A 20,921-nucleotide genomic window follows, 5' to 3' on the forward strand; every position below is an offset into this window, starting at 1 on the left:
ATTGAGTACTTAGGTGTATTAAATTGATAACATTTCAGACATTGTTATAAATATTTTTATCTATTTCGATTTTAAAAATGTTCGAACCGTTTTAAATTCGAATTTGTTATTGCATATTGGTTCGATTATAGAACGATTGTAAACGTTCCAGAAAATTGATTAAATTGAAAATGGTTCGTTTGATTCTCGGCAATTCTCTTCAGCGGTAGCTGTTATATAGACCTAACAATTACAATGGTTATTGAAATATTGAATGTAAATGGGGTTTGCTTGCAAAACCTCTGCGGACGAAGTCGCGGGTAAAAGCTAGTCTATATATATAAAATTGCTTGTCCTGACTGACTCATTTACTGATTCCTCATCGCCCAGAGCAAACCGCTGAACCAAAAGAGGTGAAATTTGGTACACAGTTAGGGTACGTCATGAAAACACTCATTAAGAAGGGATTTTTCGAAATTCCATTGCGGGGGGAAGAGGGAGAGAATTACGTCTAAACCGGAAGAACGGCTTCTACTGTACTATTTTATATGCGATATTTTGTTTTTATCTGCGTTTTACTAGGGTATACCATGGGAATGCACACTAAGAAGGGATTTATCAAAATTCCCTCGCGTGGGGGAGAGGAAGAGGATTAATTTTTAACCGGAAGAACGGCTTCTACTGTACTATTTTAGATGCAATTTTTTGTTACGTTTCATCTTCATTAAGTACTTAAGTGTATTAAATTAATAACACTTCAGACATTGTTATAAATATTTTTATATTTTTCGATTTTTTAACCAAATTTTCGAACCTTTTGAAATTATAGAACGATTGTAAACGTTCCAGAAAATTGATCAAATTCAAAATAGTTTGTTTGATTCTCAGCGATTCTCATCATTCTCGGTGGTAGATGTTATATAACAATTACTATGGTTGTTAAAATACTGAATATAAATGGGGTTTGCTTGAAAAACCTCCGCGGGCGAAGTCGCGGGTAACAACTAGTAAATTATATAAATGTCTGTCCTTTCGAGAGAATTCTAAATTAATAGATAATGTTAACAATCTTAAATTTGACAAAAATCTTCAAAAATACTGTAACAAAGAGCAGAGTATACGATACTTACATTTGTAGAGAGAATTAATAAATTGATTTTCAATCTTGTATTTTCAATGGAAGAAGAGGAGTGAAGTGGTGTTAGAATCGACTCTGTTTATATAAATACTGAAATAATTAAAAATATGACCGTTAATTTGGGTCATATTAACACTCGTAATCACTGATCTCTTTTCTGTTTCCATGTGGAAAATAATGCCAGTTGTAAATTTATTGTATCTGTAAGAGCCCGAATACGAATTTTGTTTAAAAGTTAATATTTATATATTAAAAATTCCGATATAATTTTTAATATATAACTTTTAAAATTGTATTTATATACCCGCGAGTAAATGTTAGTATTCAAAACTGTAAGAAACTGAGTTTTAATTCTATTCAGATTAACCATTTATCATGGGGAGAGTCGACCGGGTCATCATTCTCTATCTTTTGTCACGCTTTCAACCTCATTATAACTCAGAATAAAGAACAAAGGTTAATAAACACGGCGAAATAATGATGTATGAGATGGTGTAACGTAGGTTTGTATTGAAAAATTTGTCAGTTTAATCGTGATAATGCAGAGGTGCCTAATTCTCGAATAAAATAATCTAATAAACTATATGAATTTGTTATTTGAGTGCAGTGCCCTAATTAGGCAGGTGCCACAGGAATTGGCGAGGTGATTTGTTCCGGTGACACGTTTAAAAATATGGTGCTTATAGGCCCACAATATGGAAGTGATCACGAAACTAATAGTGCCACTTTTGCATCAAATACAGGTATACCTCGCCTTACGTCGGTAATTGGTTCCAGGAAAACGACGTAAGTCGAAAAACGACGTAAGTCGAATTTACCTGTCTCCGAATCTACTTATCACTAGGAAAGCATTTTAAATAATATATGGTTAATAAAAATCTATTTTAAGCTTACAAACAAATAAATTTTAGTTTTTAATATAGTACAAAAAAAATAATCTAAATTTACGAATGCGTGTACTGTAAATACAGTACATACTTGTATATATTTTAATATGATTTTATGTGCTTTAAACGTTTATCTAGTGATATTACGACTTCAATATTTGTGGCGGACAGACGTAAAGTCGAATAAAATGACTTAAACTTGATTTTNCCACAGTGCCACATTTCGTTTCTTAAACTTTACCCATTCTGAGATATTGTTTAATATTCCAGAACAGAAACTAAAGAAATTAAACAAATTGGACACGCGCGCGAATTTTTCCTAATTTATTGATTTTTTAAGGGGATCGGGAGGTCTCCAAACGTGTAGATTTAAAAAAAAAGCTTGAAGGATCAAATTTGACACGATTCCAATACTTTTCCGTTTTATATACATAACAAGTTGATAAGTAAAAACGATTCGGAGTCGGCAGGCTTTTTGAGGACTCCGACTCCGACTCCGACTCCATAGCTCTGGTTTTAAGATACACGTAATTCTCGATATACAAATAGCAATACAGTATTTAATAAAAAAAAGGAAATTTGCCAACGAGTTGCTTAATACTTCAGGCAACTTTTAAAACTCCCTGTGGCGCAATCTATTATGATATTCTACTAAAAAATAATCTTATTATATTTTGAATTATAATAAAATGACAAAAAGCTTAATTTTGAGGGTAGGATGAGTTTTATAAAAATCGAAAATGCTAATAACCGGTAAAATCTTCACTAAGTTCGACCCCACTCTAAATATGACACACGACTTTCCCTTCTATCTTCGTACTCCGTCGATCTTTGACCACCAAAATTTATTATCATCAATCTCAGTAATACACAAACCTTCCTGCAAAATTTCACAAAATTTCGACAAAAAGCACAAGAGTTATTAAGCTTCAAAAGGAAGGAACAAAATCGTATAACCACACCGTAATATTCACATAGAAAACCCCCGAAATTTTTATGAATTTTACGACGTTTTAAAGATTCCTTAGAACAAAAATGAAAAATCTTCGGGGAGGATCAAAAATCTGGTTATACGATCGATCCTTTAGTAACTACTCTATTTTCAGGAACGTTTAAACAAAATTATGTACAAAATAATTTTAAAAATAACATCATACTTTATGCTTGATAATGCCTAATCTAATTTAGCGAAGTCAAATTAATTGTTCAAACGAACAATTCTTCATCAGTTATAGAAATTTTAAGATGAAAATGAAATAATTTCAGTAATTTCATTTATTTTCCCATTAAAAATTAATTTAATAACATTNGTCCTTACCTAAGGATGGGCAGGTGTTATGTTCTGTTTATACTTAACAACCATCTTAGCTTTAGAACCGATGCTTTTATTTAGAATACAGTTTTTATGTGTAAAGTTTCCATATTTTCATGATCTCATTTTCCATGTTAAAATGCATATTTTCATATTTATTTACACTTAAATATCTTGTTTCTTTTATTAGATTGGTGAATTCAGTGTTGCAATATGGCGTATATCAAGAAATTTTTGCTTTTTGCACTGATATTATACACAGTCGAATTTATTCCCGATAAGTGTTATGTTACATTATTATTCCTTAAATTTTTATAATTACACTGATCAAAAATAAACTTAAATAGGAAGTGCTAGAACACTACGTACGAAAATACTTCGTGATTGTGAAGGTAATTTCTATGATTTAATGTGTGACCGTAATTGCATCGCTGCAGGTTATACACATGGAAAATGTAGGGGAGATCGGGGCAACTTCGGCATGCGGGGCAAGTTTGTCAAGCGCTTTTTTTTAAAAACAAATTAAAAAGAGACTTTGGTTATAGGTTAGGCAGTTGAGTTTTATTGGTGGCTTGTTGAGTGTAGTGTTTTTATTGTTCTCCAACAAGCGTAGTTGAATTATCAAGCAAATTTTCATTTTCGTTCAATTCCATATAATATTTTTTTTCCATTTATATTGAATTGGCAGGTTTTGTTATAATTCCATGATAACGAAAGTTACTTTTCCTGTTAGAAGGATGTAACTTCAACTTATTCACGTGGCCAGATCGTGGCTTGGCATTCTGTTCTCAGGGTTGTACTTAATGTTTCGAAATCATGACTAGCGGGGTAAGATCGGCAACATAAAGCCACATTAGAAGCAAAGGATAAAAATCAAACAGATGATAAATGAAAACATGTTTGCATTTGTTATTCATGTATATATGTCTTTGAACTTGCATTTCGTTGTAATAATATTAAATGGGTGTTGGATTTGTATTTCTTTGTTTTAATAGTGAATTCCAACTTATACATTGTTAATAACATAATTTTATATACGTGCCTATCTTGCCCCATTACTGTTGCCCCTATACCAGGGGCAACTTTAATAAAAATAATTAAAATAATTACAACTTTACAAAAAGAGAGAAGTTGCCGATCTTGCCCCTATACCCGGGGCAACTTCGTCAATTTCTCTCTTCTTGTAAAGTTGTAATTATTTTAATTATTTTTATTTCCAAACTGATTTTAACCAGTTCTATAGTAAGGTAACATTCCAATAGACAATATGCAAAACTTTTTTTTCAGTTTACAGCAGTATTTATTACACAAAATTTAAGTAAAGCTTAACATGCCGATCTTGCCCCGGTCTCCCCTATATTTCGGAAACCTGAAGAGACCAGAATGATATGTTTGTGTTATAAATTTGAAGAATAAATAAACATTAATGTTAAATTATATTCTGTACATTTGGTTGTTTTTGTTTGTATACAGTAACGCAACAATCCGGCGATCTGCCGAGGCGTTCTGCAAGATCGAAGTTTCTGTTACGTAATTTAAATAATGTAATTTAATGGTTTTATTTTTAAATAATCTATATATATAATCGAGACGAGTTGATAATGATAATAATAATATTAATAATAATAAGCGCAGACCCCGGTTAGGAGTTAAAAATTGAAATTTGGTACACAATTAGGATACGTCACGAAAACGCACACTAAGAAGGGATTTTTCGAAATTTCCCCCGGGGGAGAGGGACAGGATAAAAGCTTCAACAATGGAAGTGTTAAGTAACAATGGCAGTGTCAACAATAAAAGTGTTAGGTAACAATCGAAGTGTCAACAATGGAAGTTTTAACAACGGAAGTGTTAAAGGAAAGGGATGTGCAAGATTTACAGGCGCAGATGCGCTTTTTTGCGTTTTTGATTGCGTTTTAATAGGATACGTCACGAGAATATACACTAAGAAGGGATTTTTCGAAATTCCACCAGCGAAGGTGAGGTTGTTAATTAACACTTTCCACCGCGGAGAAGTGTGAACAATGGAAGTGTTAAGAGAAAGAGAAGGGTAAGATTTACAGACGCAAACTATCCACCAGAGACAAACTATCCACCAGTGGCCAAGCGGTTCCGTTCCCTGAAGCCCTGGTCTTGAATAGTTGGTGGGTTCGCGCCTCGTCTGGACGGCTGGCCATGTGGAGTTTTCCGGGTTTTCTCTGTGTTTGTAACTTCTGACTATGGGCTAGTTGCCCTTAAAAAACCTCACGGAAGGCATTATTTTCCGCGTAACTACTATTACGTAACAATTATGTTACACTACTATGGGGCGATATAGCCTAGAAACTCATGCCCGACAAGGCAAATGACAATGAAAGTTATTTTTCATTATGGGGTATTTAAATTTTCGAGTGTTTCGATCAGGTCCTTCCGCATTGTTGAAAATGAAGAAATGTTATCTGCCATAAGGCAGATAACAGATAATATCCATGCACACCTGCTGCACTATGCAGGTGTGGGCGTTGCTACTCGACTAAATCGCGTTATACCCAGTGGCCATGTCGAACATCTGTCTAGTAATCATATTTGAAGTCATTGTCGTTTGTATTTCAACACCACTTATCGGTGATTTTTGGAACTAATTTTTCAGTCAACAAACAAGTGCAATACTGTACAGACGATAGTTCGCCTAAACTCTCCGTAGCGTGGCGCTAGACAGAGGAAAGCATATATATAATTATAATAAAGTTACAATAAATTAAGTTAATATATAATTATATATACAGTACTTAATTTATATATAATTATATGTACAGACAAAACTAAACTCAATTTATCCGCCTAAACGTCCGTAGCGTGGCGCTACGGACGGCGGGAAAGTAGTTCGGCTGCCCGATGACGTTTTACGTAATTATAGGAGTTTTTTTACCGTTGTGTACGGATACCGCCACAATTTTTTCGCCGTCTTATAGGAATCGTAATTATAGGAACCAGTCTTATAAAAGGATCTACTGTATATGTAGATTATACGTATAGTGATTAAAACTTACTATTTTAAATAAATATATACTGTACTTATCCTCGATCGAAATTTGCAAGATCTTCTAACAGATGACCTCAAAAGCAACATGCCAATAAAAGAAAAATACAAACTCTTCACTGATGGCGAACATTACATGACTATAAACTTATGGTGACATTTGCTACCTTATCAAATCAATCAGACTTTACGATTATCGGTATTATAAATTACTAGCAGGTAGGCTCGGCGTTGCTCGGGCAAAAGTAACGATAGCGAAGATTAAGATTATTACGTTATAGTCAACCTTACCCGTTTTCAAAGAATGCAAGAATGAGGTCCCCCTGTTTGCAGACTAATTAGAGAATTTTTAGATGGGTCTAAAATAATATGTTTGATTTCCCACAAAAACGAAAATAACTGCATCTGTGTCATGCATGTCGCTTTCTCTTAACAATTCCATTGTTACGTAATACTTCCATTGTTGACACTTCCATTGTTACTTGACACTTCCATTGTTACTTAACACTTTTATTATTACTTAACAATTCCATTGTTGATAAAAGTGTTAAGCAATAATCCTGTCCCTCTTTCCCGTGGGGAGGAATTTCGAAAAATCCCTTCTCAGTGTGCATTTTCGTGACGTACCCTATCTGTGTACCAAATTTCAACTTTCAACTCCTAACCCGTTTAGGCTCTGCGCTTATTATTATTATTACTATTATTATCATTATCATCATTATCAACCCGTCTCGATTATATATATATGTTACCGCTAAAGCTCGAAATCCGTTAATGTGAGCATTACCTAGCTAATCTGCAGATTAACTAGGGTGATCCGTTAAAGCTGCGAAAATTATTCCATTTCTCAAATTACCTAGGTAATGTTCAGATTATCTAGGTAATCTGCAAATTACCTACTAGGCACTCGGTAAAGTGAAAATAAGATTTTTGCTGGAACAACAGCAACGTTTCTGTACGCTTAAATTAACATAATGTTATTTATTTAATTTTCAATATCTAAAGAATCAAGTTAATACAATCAACAAATTAGTTGATTGAATCAATCATCAATCAATTAAAAAAACTTTAATACAAAAATCAAACGGTTTAAAATATTACTACAATTAGGGAAATGAATTTGCAAAACATATGATAAAATTGTACTTACTTATTAGTGCAATCTAAAGATTGGTGACACTTTGAATTACGTAGCAATTGGTTTTTGCGACAAGCACGCCTATTTGTGGTACATTTAGATTTGCAGTCACATTTTCTGAAACCCTGCCCAGTACCAAGGGATTGTTTTATTGCTGTTTGACGTAAAGATATTTCTACAGCAGGGACATCCATCTTCTTTCGTTAAAAATCTCTCTTTGCAAACACTGAATTCAGATTTTGCATACAATTGTTTTAAAATACCTGTTTTAGTATCAAGTTTATAAAAGCCATCCTCTGTTTTACTAAGAACCACAGCTAAAATTGAACGTGCATCAGTTTTTGCTCTGTCTTCTTCGGGTACTTTAATTCTCACAGCGAAACCTTCATCGACGTTTGGGTGCTTTGCATTAGAAACTGCTAACATTTTCTTTGCTTGCTTTTCTAAACATTTCTTGGCTTCATCACGCTGTATTTTCTGATCCATATTCTTTTTACAGATGATGCACAATACATTCTTACCATACCCTTCCTCTTTAGGATCTACTTCACCACAAACTGCGTGAACAAACATATTACACGATTTACACTTGTGAGCACTTGATGCTGCTTTTGAGCAAACAATACAGACTATGTCTTGTATAGTGCTCTTTACAGGCTCCGTACGAAACTGTGATGGCGATTCTGCTGAAGTTGAGAGTAACTCAGTGATGACTTCTTCAACTTGCAGAGGCGATTCCTTGGAGGTGCAGGGTAACTGAATATTCTTCGTGACTGCATCATCAATCAACGGTATAGAAGGCAGTTTAAGATTACTATCGGTAAATTCTTGTATTTCTATAGGTGATTCTGTAGAAGCGGGGGATAACGGAATGTCCTCTTGAGTAAGATTTGACTGTGATCTCATAATCACAGTCTCTTGTGAATCTTCTAATTTTTCAAGGTCTTCTTCAGTTTTTATCGAATGTCAAACAATTCTCCGGCATGGACAAACTTTTTCAAACCTTTCTCGCGCATCTGACAACGGCTCAATGAGTTTTTCACAGCCTCGTACAGTCAACACATCACACCTTTGAATTATTTGATAATCTCGAGATGATTCTTTCTTCTTGGAAACTTTTATTTGCTTTACATCTTCAATTATGGAATCATACTTTGGTTTGTTATTAAAACACTACGTATTATATTTTAAATCTTCGCTAAAGAGGTTTGCGAAGAATCTTTTCTTGATTTTACTCACCAATTCGGTGCTTGCTTGCATTCTAGGATTTAAATTTATCTACGTAAAAAGAAGGAATGGGGAAAGGAAGTGAAAGAAACAAACTTTTGAACTTTAACGATACGGAAGCCGTTAATATGCAGATTACCTAGATACTCTGCAAATTACCTAGGTAATTTGAGAAATTGAACAATTTTCGCAGCTTTAATGGATCACCCTAGTTAATCTGCAGATTAGCTAGGTAATGTACACATTAACGGATTTCGAGCTTTAGCGGTAACATATAGATTAAATGAATTATTCTGGCCTATAGTTTTCACAATACGCTTTATTACGAATTAAATAAAGATAAAACTAGTAAATTACATTGTTTAAATTACGTAACGGAAACTTCAATCCTGTAGAACGTCGTTCTGGGCAAGAAGAAATCGAAATCACACATACAAATCCTTATTCGCATACCTATAATTATGCTATGATATCGTACAAATTTCTGTCTCATAATAATTTAAATAATTTTGACTTAACCTGTCTTTTAGGACTTTCAGGCTTTCAACTCTATCTTTATTCAATGTATTCCAAACAAGTCATATGTTTTTAATCAGATGTTTACTGTTAAATTAATTAACCGAGTGAAACAATTTTCATAATGTAAATGTAGTCGTATATTATATTTTTAACAAGAAAACAAAATAAAAAAATAATACAAGACACGTTTAAAATTTAAAATAAATTAGCGGTATTAACAATGCGAATTATTACTTTTCCGGTGTTCGTTAGTGCGTGTGTGTGGAAGGAACGATTTTGTTCATCCTCTTTGAAGCTTAGTAACTCTTGTACTTTTTGTCAAAATTTTCTGAAATTATGCAGGAAGGTTTGTGTATTAGGAGGATTGATTCTGTTAAAATTACGTTATGAATATTCTAGAGGGTGGGGAGATAGAGTGTCGTGTGTCATATCTCAAGTAGGGTCGATCCTAATGACCATTTTACTCGTTATTAACATTTATAATTATTTAAATCTTATTACATTCAAAATTAAGTTTTTTTCATTTTACAATAGTTCAAAATATAAAAAGTTTTCTAATAAAACATGATTAAAGACCAAATGTTGCCGGGAAAGTTAAGCAACTCGTTCCTGGATATATTTCATGTTTATAATACCTAAATAGGAATCAATTTTCTTTAGAAAAACCTACCGGGAGACATCGCCTAAGTGTTGCATTGCTGTATATAAACAAAAGAAACAAATATACAGAATAGAATTTAACATCAATTGTTTAATTATTCTTCATATCTATAACACAAACATAAGTTTCTGGTGTTTCCATGTTTCCATAATGTACATCTTCCACGTGTATAACCTGCAGCGTTGCAACTATTGTCACACTGTGAATCTTTGAAACTACCATCGCAATCACAAAGTATTTTCGTACCTAGTTTTCTAGCATTTCCTATTTACATTTATTATTTATTAGTGTCATTATAAAAATCTAAGGAATAATGATAAAGCATAACGCTTACCAGGAATAAATTCGACTGTGCATAATATCAGTGCAAGAAGTAGAAATTTCTTGATATACACCATATTGCTATACCAAATTTTCCAATCTAGTAAAAGAAACAAGGTATTTAAGTGTAAAGAAATATAAAAATATGGATTTTACATGGGAAATGGGAACATGAGAATATGGGAAATTTACACATGAATCATAACTGATGTTCAATATCCACTTCGTGATCCTTTACTTTTACGTCCAATCGCTGGAATTTAAGAATTAATGTCCATGGTCTTCTAGAGGAATGAATTGGGGGTTTTCCCCCAACCCAGAGAAAACTTAGGGACCGTAATGCTGTAATCATTCTTACCCTTATGAAACGAATGTTACTTTTACTGCTTTCAGACTACTTTTTATTGATTAAGAAAGATATTACTCATTTTATTTCTTCGAAAATAAGGCAAATGATGCCCTCTTTACCCAAAATCCTATACAAGAACTTTATATGGCCTTAATATCTATAAATTTATTTGAATATTTTATTAATAAAATACTCTCGTGTATTGTTAACTGAATAACTAAGAACTTAAAGTAAAAATGAAACATTACTTACGTAGATACGAGTAAGAATTCGGAGAAATCCAAGTGTGAGCGATTAAATTAATACAAAATTAATGATTAATCTCTGTGTGTTGTTATTTTATATAAATTCTCCTTTACCCGGAATAATTAGTTGCAATTATTCAAGAAACATGACTCGACTAAATGGTATAATTACGTTTAAGTAATAGTTTATTATTAATTTTTTTGAATGATAAGTGTTATTAACCTAATTTTTAATGGAAAAATAAATGAAATCACTAAAATTATTTCATTTTCATCTTGAAATATTTATAAGTGATGATGAATTGTTTGTTTGAACAATTAATTTGTCTTCGTTAAATTATGGTTAGGCATTATCAGACATAAAATATGGTGATAAGGCTCATTCTCAAAAGAATTCTGTACATAATTCTGGTTATAAGTAGGGCAATTACTGGAGGATCGATTATAGAAGTTGATATTTGATCCTCCCCGACGATCTTTATTTTTGGACTGAGGATTCTTTAGAACGACGTAAAATCCATAAAAATTACGGAGGATTTCTGTATGAATATTATTAGTTTGTGATGCTACTAAATTTTGGTGGTTAAATATCGATGTGGTATGAAGATAGAAGGAGTCGTGTGTCATATGTAGAGTAGTGTCGGACTTAATGAAGATTTTACTGGTTATTAGCATTTGCGAGTTTTATAAAATACATCATACCCTCAGAATTAAGCTTTTTGTAATATTATAATATTTCGGTCGTTGTTCCTCACTACTCGGTCGCTCCTTTGTGGGCCTGGCCAAGTCCATAATTGTCTTGCTTAAAGAAGCCTTCTTAGTGCCCACAGGGCGGGAAGAATTAATTAAATTACTATTTTAACTAAATTTAATAAAGGTTTAATTAAATTAATACACTATAAAGAAGAACCTTCTGTTTGTTGCTAATTGGATTGCAATTTTGAAATTGAAGATCTATAGATTCCGACTATTGTCCGTTTGTCAGCCGTTTGTCTTTAATCTCGACACTGGAGTTAGATAGATGAAAATGGAGTTTAGATATGGTATTTATCAAATTGAATTATATTATATAATGGTAAGCTTAGAGCCGTCATCCCGGATTAACAATATACGAACTTCCAGCACTTACATTTTATACAGTCATAATAAGAAATTTGTGTCAGTCGTAGAGCAGGCATATATTTACTTTCTGATGTAAAATTTTAGAGAGAAACTTTTGGATATATTTTCGAAGCTTGCCGGATAATCGAGGCGATGAAAACATCAGTTTACCGTAATAAGAATCCAGAATCAAATTCGGATTCAACATCAGAAAATTTTTCTGTCTGTTCAGATAAGTCACGTCTGTTCTAATACTTACCCTGTTCAACCTGGAAGCAAAAGAAACAAGTTTCTCTGAATCTTGAGAAATCGTGGGCACCAATACAATGTTTATTTCGTTTATGTCCTCAATGCTATAAGACTGCGATATGTATTTTACTCAAGGCACACGTTACTCTGAGGACAGCACTGCCCATTCCATCTACTGGCCTTTTTGAGTATTTCGTCAAATTCACAATGGTCCTACGAAAGTGGACGAGTGGATAAAACAACCGAATGATCGCTGCTTCTCGCTGTTGGTCGTAGATCCGCATCGTCCAGTGGCAGAGGTTTTTGGGTTTTCTTCACGTGTTTAACATACAAGCAGTTTTCGTAGAAAGTCTCCTTTAATATCGCTCGTGGATTGCGTAGCCGTATGAAATTAACCCAAATTTAAAAATCTATAAAAGCCCTCCTAGTGTCCTCGAGGCGAAAAGTTCAATGGGGAAAATACATCTTCTACAAGATTATTAGCATTTAGTACTCCTATTTATATGTTTTCAATCCTCATAAAACAATTTTCTTTATTTTTAAGCTTAAATTACATTTAATTATTAAGTAAATGTTTTATTTATTTGATTTTAGTTTTGAAATTAAAATAATTTGATACCAGAAAAACTAATTTATCAAATTGAATCATTTTATATTTTCGATAAATAATCATAAAAGTTTAGAGAAAAACAAAAAAATATATATAGAATGAGGAATTTAAATATTTGAATATATTAAATTACAAAGATATGAAGAAACTATAAATTAGTAGTGTTTTATTGTGTAATTTACCAGTTTAAACATATAAGGGAGTATCTGTAAGTATGGCAAATTATCATAAATTCGTTTATTGGGTTAATAATTTAAAAATTACTTATTGACGAGTCCTTTTTATTCGTATCCATTGTGGACTAAGCTGAGTAGTTCGGGACTGCAATCCACATATCTGGGAGGAATTTTTCCGGCCAGTATTTTATCCCGGAATTCGACTCCTGATATCCCAGAGCGGTAGAATGATGCCTTAAACACTTCGGCAATATTTTCTTTAAAAAATATACTACAAACGAACAGAAAGGAATTGAATTAATTTGATGGGATACGGTAATTCAACACTGAGGAAATGTGGTTGGAAGAGCCTTTCGAAATGATTTTTTATATAAAACTTATCTCCAATAAATGTTAGACACTTGAAGAAACCGGAAAACTCTACGTATCCAACTTGTTTGTCAGATGCGGACCCGCGACTGACAATTAATTAAAGACGATTTCACCTACATCAATTGAATCGAAAGGTTGGTAGCAGGACTTTTCATTAGTTAAAATAAGAAGCAGAGTGTGTAATCCGAGTACTGACAATTTTTGCTTTTTAAAATCTTGTTATAAAAATTTACAATAATATTTTGTATTATGTTTTATTTAAATAACAAAATTACCTTTTAAGTTAGAAGTTTGATCTAAGATCAATTATTTTTAATTTTCAACTGAGTTCAAAGCATTTTGTTGTATTCAGTTTCCAGCAAACTTTAAAAAATTTTTTCTATTTGTGAAAATTTCTACGTAAATGAAAAATAATTTTAATATACTGTATATCTTACACAGCATTGTTAATATGATTTTGAAGGTTGCAAAACGTATTAAATTCCTTTAAAAAGTAAAAACAAATTATATCATTTGATTTCAAGATATTTTGTACATCTTAAAAATAATTCATTTTATCTCGGGATTTCTCAAGATTTACTTTTATCCCGGGACAAGCAAAAGACCGAGAAATGAGAAATCCCAGTTTTTTTCTAAAGAAATATTATTAATTTAAACAAATCACAAAATTTATTAATGATTCTTTAAAAACACAAACCCAGCAGTGAACAAGAAGATAACACTACTGAACATTGGTGGATTCGCGCTATGCCAATGGACACCTGACGTTTTCTGCTTTTCTTTACATTTGTAACATGTAAATAGGGCCAATTTTCCATAGAGAGTCCTTCAGTGAGTCATCGTGTAATTTAAATTCACGCGTAATGTATGTAATCACCGAAACATGCGCTGACCTATGGAGGAATAGATTAAACCCCACAGAAATCTAAGTGTTGTAGTGTGTTCTCGCCTGATCAGAGAGCTGAACTTTTCTGGGTTATCTCCACGTGTTAAACCACAGTTACTCGTAAAAACTCTCCCTGGAGGCACCTCTATTCAGATGATACCAATAATATGCTGCTTTACATTACCCCTTTAATTTCACCATATTTTTTTTATAATGTCTATGTAGCATTCTAATTAATATTTTTATTTAAAACCTTTTACTGCTTACTTAATTTACAATTTTATTTGGTATTTTAAGTACATTAAAAACCACGTGTCACTCTTACACCCATAACACAAACGTACAGTACCTTCTGCCATGCAAATAATATTGTGTTCGTTATAATTTTATGTATTTTTGTTTATATATATCTCTTCACTAGATGATTTTTACAAAATATTTTCAGAATAATGCATTTATTCTACTACAGAATAAATGTTAAGAGACTGTTAGCTATATCAATACATTACGATTTTTGTATGTATACTGTATATATTACGCTTTATTTAATTATTACTTTATTGTACATGACATAGAATAGTTATACGTACTACATATTATCACGAAGTTTTATTTCCGTTTCAAATTTTTTTTGTCATACAAATAGGATAACATTGAAGGCAATTGACGTTTAAACGATGGAATTCCTGGTTAGGACAGCATTCTGCATTGGATAAACATACTGCACCACTAAAAATTAAGTTTTATACGCATAATGAATATTAAATAGTTAATAAATAAATAAAATTGAAGTTAAACTTACCTTTTGTTGCAAACCTCTCCCTTCTCGTCTTTAGGAGAAAATAATTACAATTAATTTTAACTTTTGTGTGATTAAATAGAAATTAGTATCCATTATTATTATTGTTATCATCATTTTCTATAAATAGCGTAAGTAAACAGTAATATATTTACCCGCAACACGAGGATGGCAAATGACATGTGCGGCAAGATTTATAATAATAAAGAAATGTGATATCATCATCTGAAAAATAAATTCAACTTTATTAATAAAATACATAAAAATAAAATTTAATTAAATCGTCTATACAAAGTTTACGCAACTGAATTTAAGTTCATAAATTTTATAAATGTCTGTCCTTTCGAGAGAATTATAAATTAATAGATAATGTTAACATTCTAAAATTTGACAGAAATCTTCAAAAATGCCGTAACAAATGGCAGAGTATACGATACTTACATTTGCAGAGAGAATTAATAAATTGATTTTCAATCTTGTATTTTCAATAGAAGAAGAGGAGTGAAGTGGTGTTAGAATCGACTCTGTTTATATAGATACTGAAATAATTAAAAATGGGACCCAAATTAACACTTGTAAGCACTGATCTCTTTTCTGTTTCCATATAGAAAGTGATGCCAGTTGTAAATTTATTGTATGTATAAAGGCACGAATGCGAATTTTGTTTAAAAGTAAATATTTATATATTAAAAATTCCGATATAATTTTTAAAATTGTCGCCATATATTTGCGGGTAAATGTTAATATTCACAATTGTAAGAAACTGAGTTTTAATTCTATTCAGATTAAACATTTATCAAGGGGAGAGTTGACCGGGTCATCATTTTCTATGTTTTGTCACGTTTCCAACCTCATTATGACTCAGAATAAATAAACAAAGCTTAATTAAGAAATCGAAATAATTGTGTTTGAGGTGGTGTAACTTAAGTTTGTATTGAAAAATTTGTCAGTTTAATCGTGATAATGCAGAGGTGCCGAATTATCGAATTAAATTATCTCATAAACCCTACGAATTTGTTAGTTATTTGAGTGCAGTGCCCTAATTAGGCTAGTGCCACAGGTATTGGCGAAGTGATTTGTTCTGGTGACACGTTTAGAAATATGGTGCTTCTAAGCCCACAATACGGAAGTGATTCCGAAACTAATAGTGCCACATTTGCAGCAAATAATTCAATTTAATTTTGAAATAATTAAATTTTTATCAATTAAGGACATTGTTACTGAAAACCCGCCAGAAAAAGCAGAAATGTTAAGCTAAATATATGTACTTTATACATGTAATGATTAAACTTACTATTTTAAAATAAATATATACTTATCCTCAGTTGAAATTTGCAAGATTTTCAAACAGATCATCTCAGAAGCAACATACGAATAAAAGAAATATAAAAATTTTTCCTCTCATGGCGATTATTACGTGACTATAAACTTATGGTGACATTCGCTACCTGGTAAAATCAATCAGACTTCTTTGCGATTATCGGTATTATAAATTATTAAATAAATTATTCAGGTTTATAGTTTTCACAATACGCTTTATTACGAATTAAGTAAAAATAAAACTAATAAATTACATTGTTTAAATTACGAAACGGAATCTTCGATCCTGCAGAACGTCGTTCTTGGATAGAAGAAAACGAAATCACACATACAAATTCTTTTTCGCCTACCTATAATTATGCGATAATATCGTATGAATTTCTGTCTCACAATAATTTAAATAATTTTGACACTTAACTTGTCTTTCAGGACTTTCAACTCTATCTTTATTCAATGTATTCATATGTTCTTATTCAGATGTTTACAGTAAAATTAATTAACCGAGTAAAACAATTTTCATAATGTAAAGTACTGGTACATTATAGTTTTAACGAGAAAAAAAAAACAGTTAAATAAATAATACAAGACACATTTTAAATCCAAAATAAATTAGCAATATTAACAATACGAACCGTACTTTCCCGGTGTATGTGAGTGCGTGTGTGGTGGAAACGATTTTGTTCATCCTCTTTTAAGCTTAATAACACATGTAAAACTTTCTGAAATTTTGCAGGAAGGTTTGTGTATTAGGAGGATTAATTCTGTTAAAATTTGGTGATAAATGATCGAATGGGTTGAGAGATAGACAGTATCGTGTGTCATATTTCAAGTAGGGTCGATCTTAATAACAATTTTACTTGTCAAAATAGTTAAAAATATAAAAAGTTTTTTAATAAAATATGATAAAAGTCGGCGCTACCAAATGCTGCCGGGAAAGTTAAGCAACTAGTTCGTGGATATTTTTTATGTTTATAATACCTAAATAGGGATTAACTGCTAAATATTACTTATAATATCTGTTATTACGTACTATGAATGTATATCTCTTTAATCCGAAATTAAATTCGGTAGACTATCATTACAGCTTTTAGGTTAGATACTTCTTTTATTGTTTTCACATATGCATTTCGGACTTATATAAATGCTAAGAACCTCTTCACTGCAATACTACGTTACAATCACTTTTTTCCATTAGGGCCCTCCTGTAAGCTGTAATGATAGTCTACCGAACTTAATTTCGGATTAAAGAGACATACATTCATAGGGATTAACTTCCTTTAGAAAAACTTCCCGAGAGACATCCCCTCGGCAGATCGCCTGATTGCTGCGTTACTGTATACAAATAAAAACAAACAAATATACAGAATAGAATTTAACATGAAACTTTAATTATTTTTCAAATCTATAACACAAACATACGTTTCTGAACTGTCCATGCTTCCGTAATGTACATTCTCCAACTGTATAATTTGCAGCGATGCAAAAATTGTTACACAGTGTATTATTGTAATTGAATGCTATACAAGCAACAATTGCTTCGGTAGTTAGTTTTCTAGCATTTCCTATTTACATTTATTTTTGATTAGTGTAATTATAAAAATTTAAGGAATAATAATATAACATAACACTTACCAGGAATAAATTCGACTGTGCATAATATCAGTGCAAGAAGTGCAAGTACAAGAAGAAATTTCTTGATATACGCCATATTGCAACACTGAATTCACCAATCTAGTAAAAGAAACAAGATATTCAAGTGTAAATAAATATAAAAATATAGATTTTAACATGGAAAATGGGAACCTGAAAATACGGGAACTTTACACATGAAAAATTGTATTCTAAATAAAAGAATCGGTTCTAAAGCTAAGGTGGTTGTTATGTATCAACAGGACGTAACACCTGCCCATCCTGAGGTAAGGACCCCAACATATTTTAGCATAAAAATTTCCGAATCCATCAGGAATCATAACTGATGCTTAATAGCCACTTGATGGTCCTTTACTCCTACGTCCAATCGCTCATATTTAGTAAATTAATGTCCAGGGGTTTCTGGAGGAATGACTTGGGAATTTTTCCCAAGCCTGGAGAAAACTTAAGGACAGTAATGCAGTAATGGTTTCTATTCCTGTAAAACGAATGTTGCTTTTACTGTTTTAAGACTACTTTTTATTGATTAAGAAGCATTTTACTTATTTCATTTGTTCGAAAATATGGAAAATGATGCCCTCTTTACCCAAAAACCCATACAAGAACTTTGGACTGTCTTAATATCTATCAATTTACTTTAATATTTTATTAATGAAATACTCTCGTGTATTTTTAACTGAATAAGTAAGGACTTAAAGTAAAAAGGAAGCATTACTTACGTAGATACGAGTATAAATTTGGAGAAATCCGAAGGTGTGAGCGATTAAATTACTATAAAATTAATTATTAATCTATGTGTGTTGTTGATATTTTATATGGATTCTCCATTACCCGGAATAATTAGTTGCAATAATTGAAAAAACATGACTCGACTAAATGGTATAATTGCATTTAAATAATACTTTATAATTAACTTTTTAAAATGATTAATGTTATTAACTTAATTTTTAATGGGAAAATAAATGAAATTACTCAAATTATTTCATTTTCATCTTGAAATTTCTATAACTGATGAAGAATTGTTCGTTTGAACAATTAATTTGACTTCGCTAAATTAGATTAGGCATTATAAAGCATAAAGTATGATGATATTTTCAAAATTATTTTGTAGATAATTTTGCTTAAACGTTCCTGAAAATAGGGTAGTTACTAAAGGATCGATCGTATAACCAGATTTTTGATTCACCCCGAAGATTTTTCATTTTTGGACTAAGAAGTCTTTAAAACGTCGTAAAATCCATAAAAATTACGAGAGTTTTCTATATGAATATTACGATGTGGTTGTACGATGTTCTTCATTCCTTTTGAAGCTTAATAACTTTCGTGCTTTTTGTCGAAATTTTGTGAAATTTTGCAGAAAGGTTTGTGTATTAGGGAGATTGATGCAGGGCCGGATCATCGCATAGACAAATGAGACAAATGTCTAGGGCCCCGGTTTTTAGAAGGGCCCGATCAAACTGTCTATTTTGAAGAGATTTGTAAATAAGATAGTTTACTTCTCTGTTGGACAACTGTATACAATAAACAAAAATATACAGTATTGGTTTTTATATGGTTATAGTGAATTCTTAAATCTAAAGAAAATGAACGTGGGTTCAAAAAGTTCCCGAACTTTTTTAATAGCGCGCCTCCAGTTAATTATATTTTAATTCGCTTGGAGGCGTTGTGTCCTCGGAAACCTCCCGAGTAACCTCCTTCAACCCATTTGTTGATATCTTGTTTTGGTGATTAGTTACTGCCGTTTATGTGAAGGGGTGTTTGTGGGATTCGGCGAAAAATCGGATCCGCGGAAATCAGCTCTTTGAAAGAGCAGCGTTGTTCTGTGAAATTCTGTGTGAAACTCCGAAAATCCTTCACGGAAACTTCCCACGGGTGGGTGGAACAGTGCTCGAAAAAAGCTCGACAAGTTCGCTCAAGGTGATGTTGAGGTGATGTTGCCTGTTTTTTTCGATGCAAAGGGGGTTGTGCATCACAAATACCTACCTACAGGCCAGACAGTCAACACGGCGTACTACTTGGTGTTATGAAACACCTAAAAGAGAGAATCAGGCGAAAACGACCCGAATTTTGGAGAAGCGGTGAGTGTTTTTTTTTTTTCATCACGACAATGCGCCGGCTCATTTGTCCCTCAGAATTCGTAAGTTTTTGGCCAAAAACAAGACCGCTGTGCTTCCCCCTACTCACCTGACCTGACACAAAGAGACTTTTTCCTGTTCTCCAACAAACTAAAAAACACGCTCAAAGGAAAAAGATTTGCCACCATTCGAAAGATAGAAAAAAAAACGACGGAGGAGCTTATGAGCATTCCGGAAAAAGCGTTCCAGGACTGTTTCAAAAAGTGGAAACACCGTTGAAATAAGTGTATACGTTGCGGAGGAGACTACTTTGAAGGGAACCCTGACAAATATGTGAAGTATGTGAAGTATTTTTTTGTAATAAATAAAGTTCGGGAACTTTTTGAACAAACCCTCGTATTCTTATGTTTCTTCTAATTGAAAGTAAAAGGGAACTCCCAATAATTTAGAATTTTTTTATAGCGATAAGAATAATATTAACTATATATATATTCCAGTGAAATCCTGTGAAATATTATTAAATAATTTTGCTTTTATTTTTTATTAAGCAGCTGCAGTGTCCGTATGCGATTTAATAGAAATAATAGTAACAAAATTTATTAATTGAAAGAGCCGACAGGGGACTTTGAAGAAGAAAATGTCTAGGGCCCCAAAGTGGGTTAATCCGGCCCTGGATTGATGATATTATATTTTGGTGGTTAAAGATCGAAGGGGTACGAAGATAGAAGAAAAGGTCGTTTGTCATATTTAGAGTAGGGTCGAACTTAGTGAAGTGTTTTACCGGTTATTAGCATTTACGATTTTTATGAAACTCATCCTACTTTCAGAATTAACGTTTTGGTCGTTTTATATTAATTAAAAATATATAAAAAGATTTTTTAATATAAT

At 32.1% G+C, this 20,921-nt stretch overlaps 1 protein-coding gene and 2 long non-coding RNA genes across 3 annotated transcripts; all 3 read right to left on the reverse strand.

Annotated features, from left to right (window-relative positions):
- Positions 1 to 10,033: 10,033 nt before the first annotated feature.
- Positions 10,034 to 10,901, reverse strand: LOC111618724. The gene is made up of 3 exons (XR_002755626.1): positions 10,803 to 10,901; positions 10,215 to 10,301; positions 10,034 to 10,144 (listed from the first exon to the last, which is right to left on the reverse strand). It is a non-coding gene; the product is annotated as an uncharacterized LOC111618724 (long non-coding RNA).
- A 3,841-nt stretch (positions 10,902 to 14,742) lies between these two features.
- Positions 14,743 to 16,210, reverse strand: LOC111618725. Its single transcript, XR_002755628.1, has 4 exons — positions 15,430 to 16,210; positions 15,144 to 15,213; positions 14,992 to 15,019; positions 14,743 to 14,918 (listed from the first exon to the last, which is right to left on the reverse strand). It is a non-coding gene; the product is annotated as an uncharacterized LOC111618725 (long non-coding RNA).
- Positions 16,211 to 16,387: 177 nt separating this feature from the next.
- LOC111618704 lies at positions 16,388 to 18,737 on the reverse strand. The gene is made up of 5 exons (XM_023360277.1): positions 18,678 to 18,737; positions 17,941 to 18,039; positions 17,728 to 17,870; positions 16,562 to 16,658; positions 16,388 to 16,468 (listed from the first exon to the last, which is right to left on the reverse strand). The coding sequence occupies exons 2-5, from the start codon at positions 18,014 to 18,016 to the stop codon at positions 16,446 to 16,448; spliced, it is 339 nt and encodes a 112-aa protein (XP_023216045.1). The 5' UTR covers positions 18,017 to 18,039; positions 18,678 to 18,737; the 3' UTR covers positions 16,388 to 16,445.
- Positions 18,738 to 20,921: the final 2,184 nt, after the last annotated feature.

The sequence above is a fragment of the Centruroides sculpturatus genome, unplaced genomic scaffold (genome assembly GCF_000671375.1).
Source record: "Centruroides sculpturatus isolate CEXI.00-Female unplaced genomic scaffold, Cexi_2.0 scaffold236, whole genome shotgun sequence".
Lineage (NCBI taxonomy): Eukaryota > Metazoa > Arthropoda > Arachnida > Scorpiones > Buthidae > Centruroides > Centruroides sculpturatus.

What these genes read in the sequence shown, in the direction of transcription:
- LOC111618704 (XM_023360277.1), bottom strand. Translation starts at nt 18,016, where the DNA reads ATGGCGTATATCAAGAAATTTCTTCTTGTACTTGCACTTCTTGCACTG. An exon ending in CACAGTCGAATTTATTCCTG is followed by an intron (nt 17,871 to 17,940) that starts GTAAGTGTTATG and finishes AAATGTAAATAG; the next exon opens with GAAATGCTAGAAAACTAACT. An exon ending in GTTTCGTAATTTAAACAATG is followed by an intron (nt 16,469 to 16,561) that starts TAATTTATTAGT and finishes TTATAATACCGA; the next exon opens with TAATCGCAAAGAAGTCTGAT.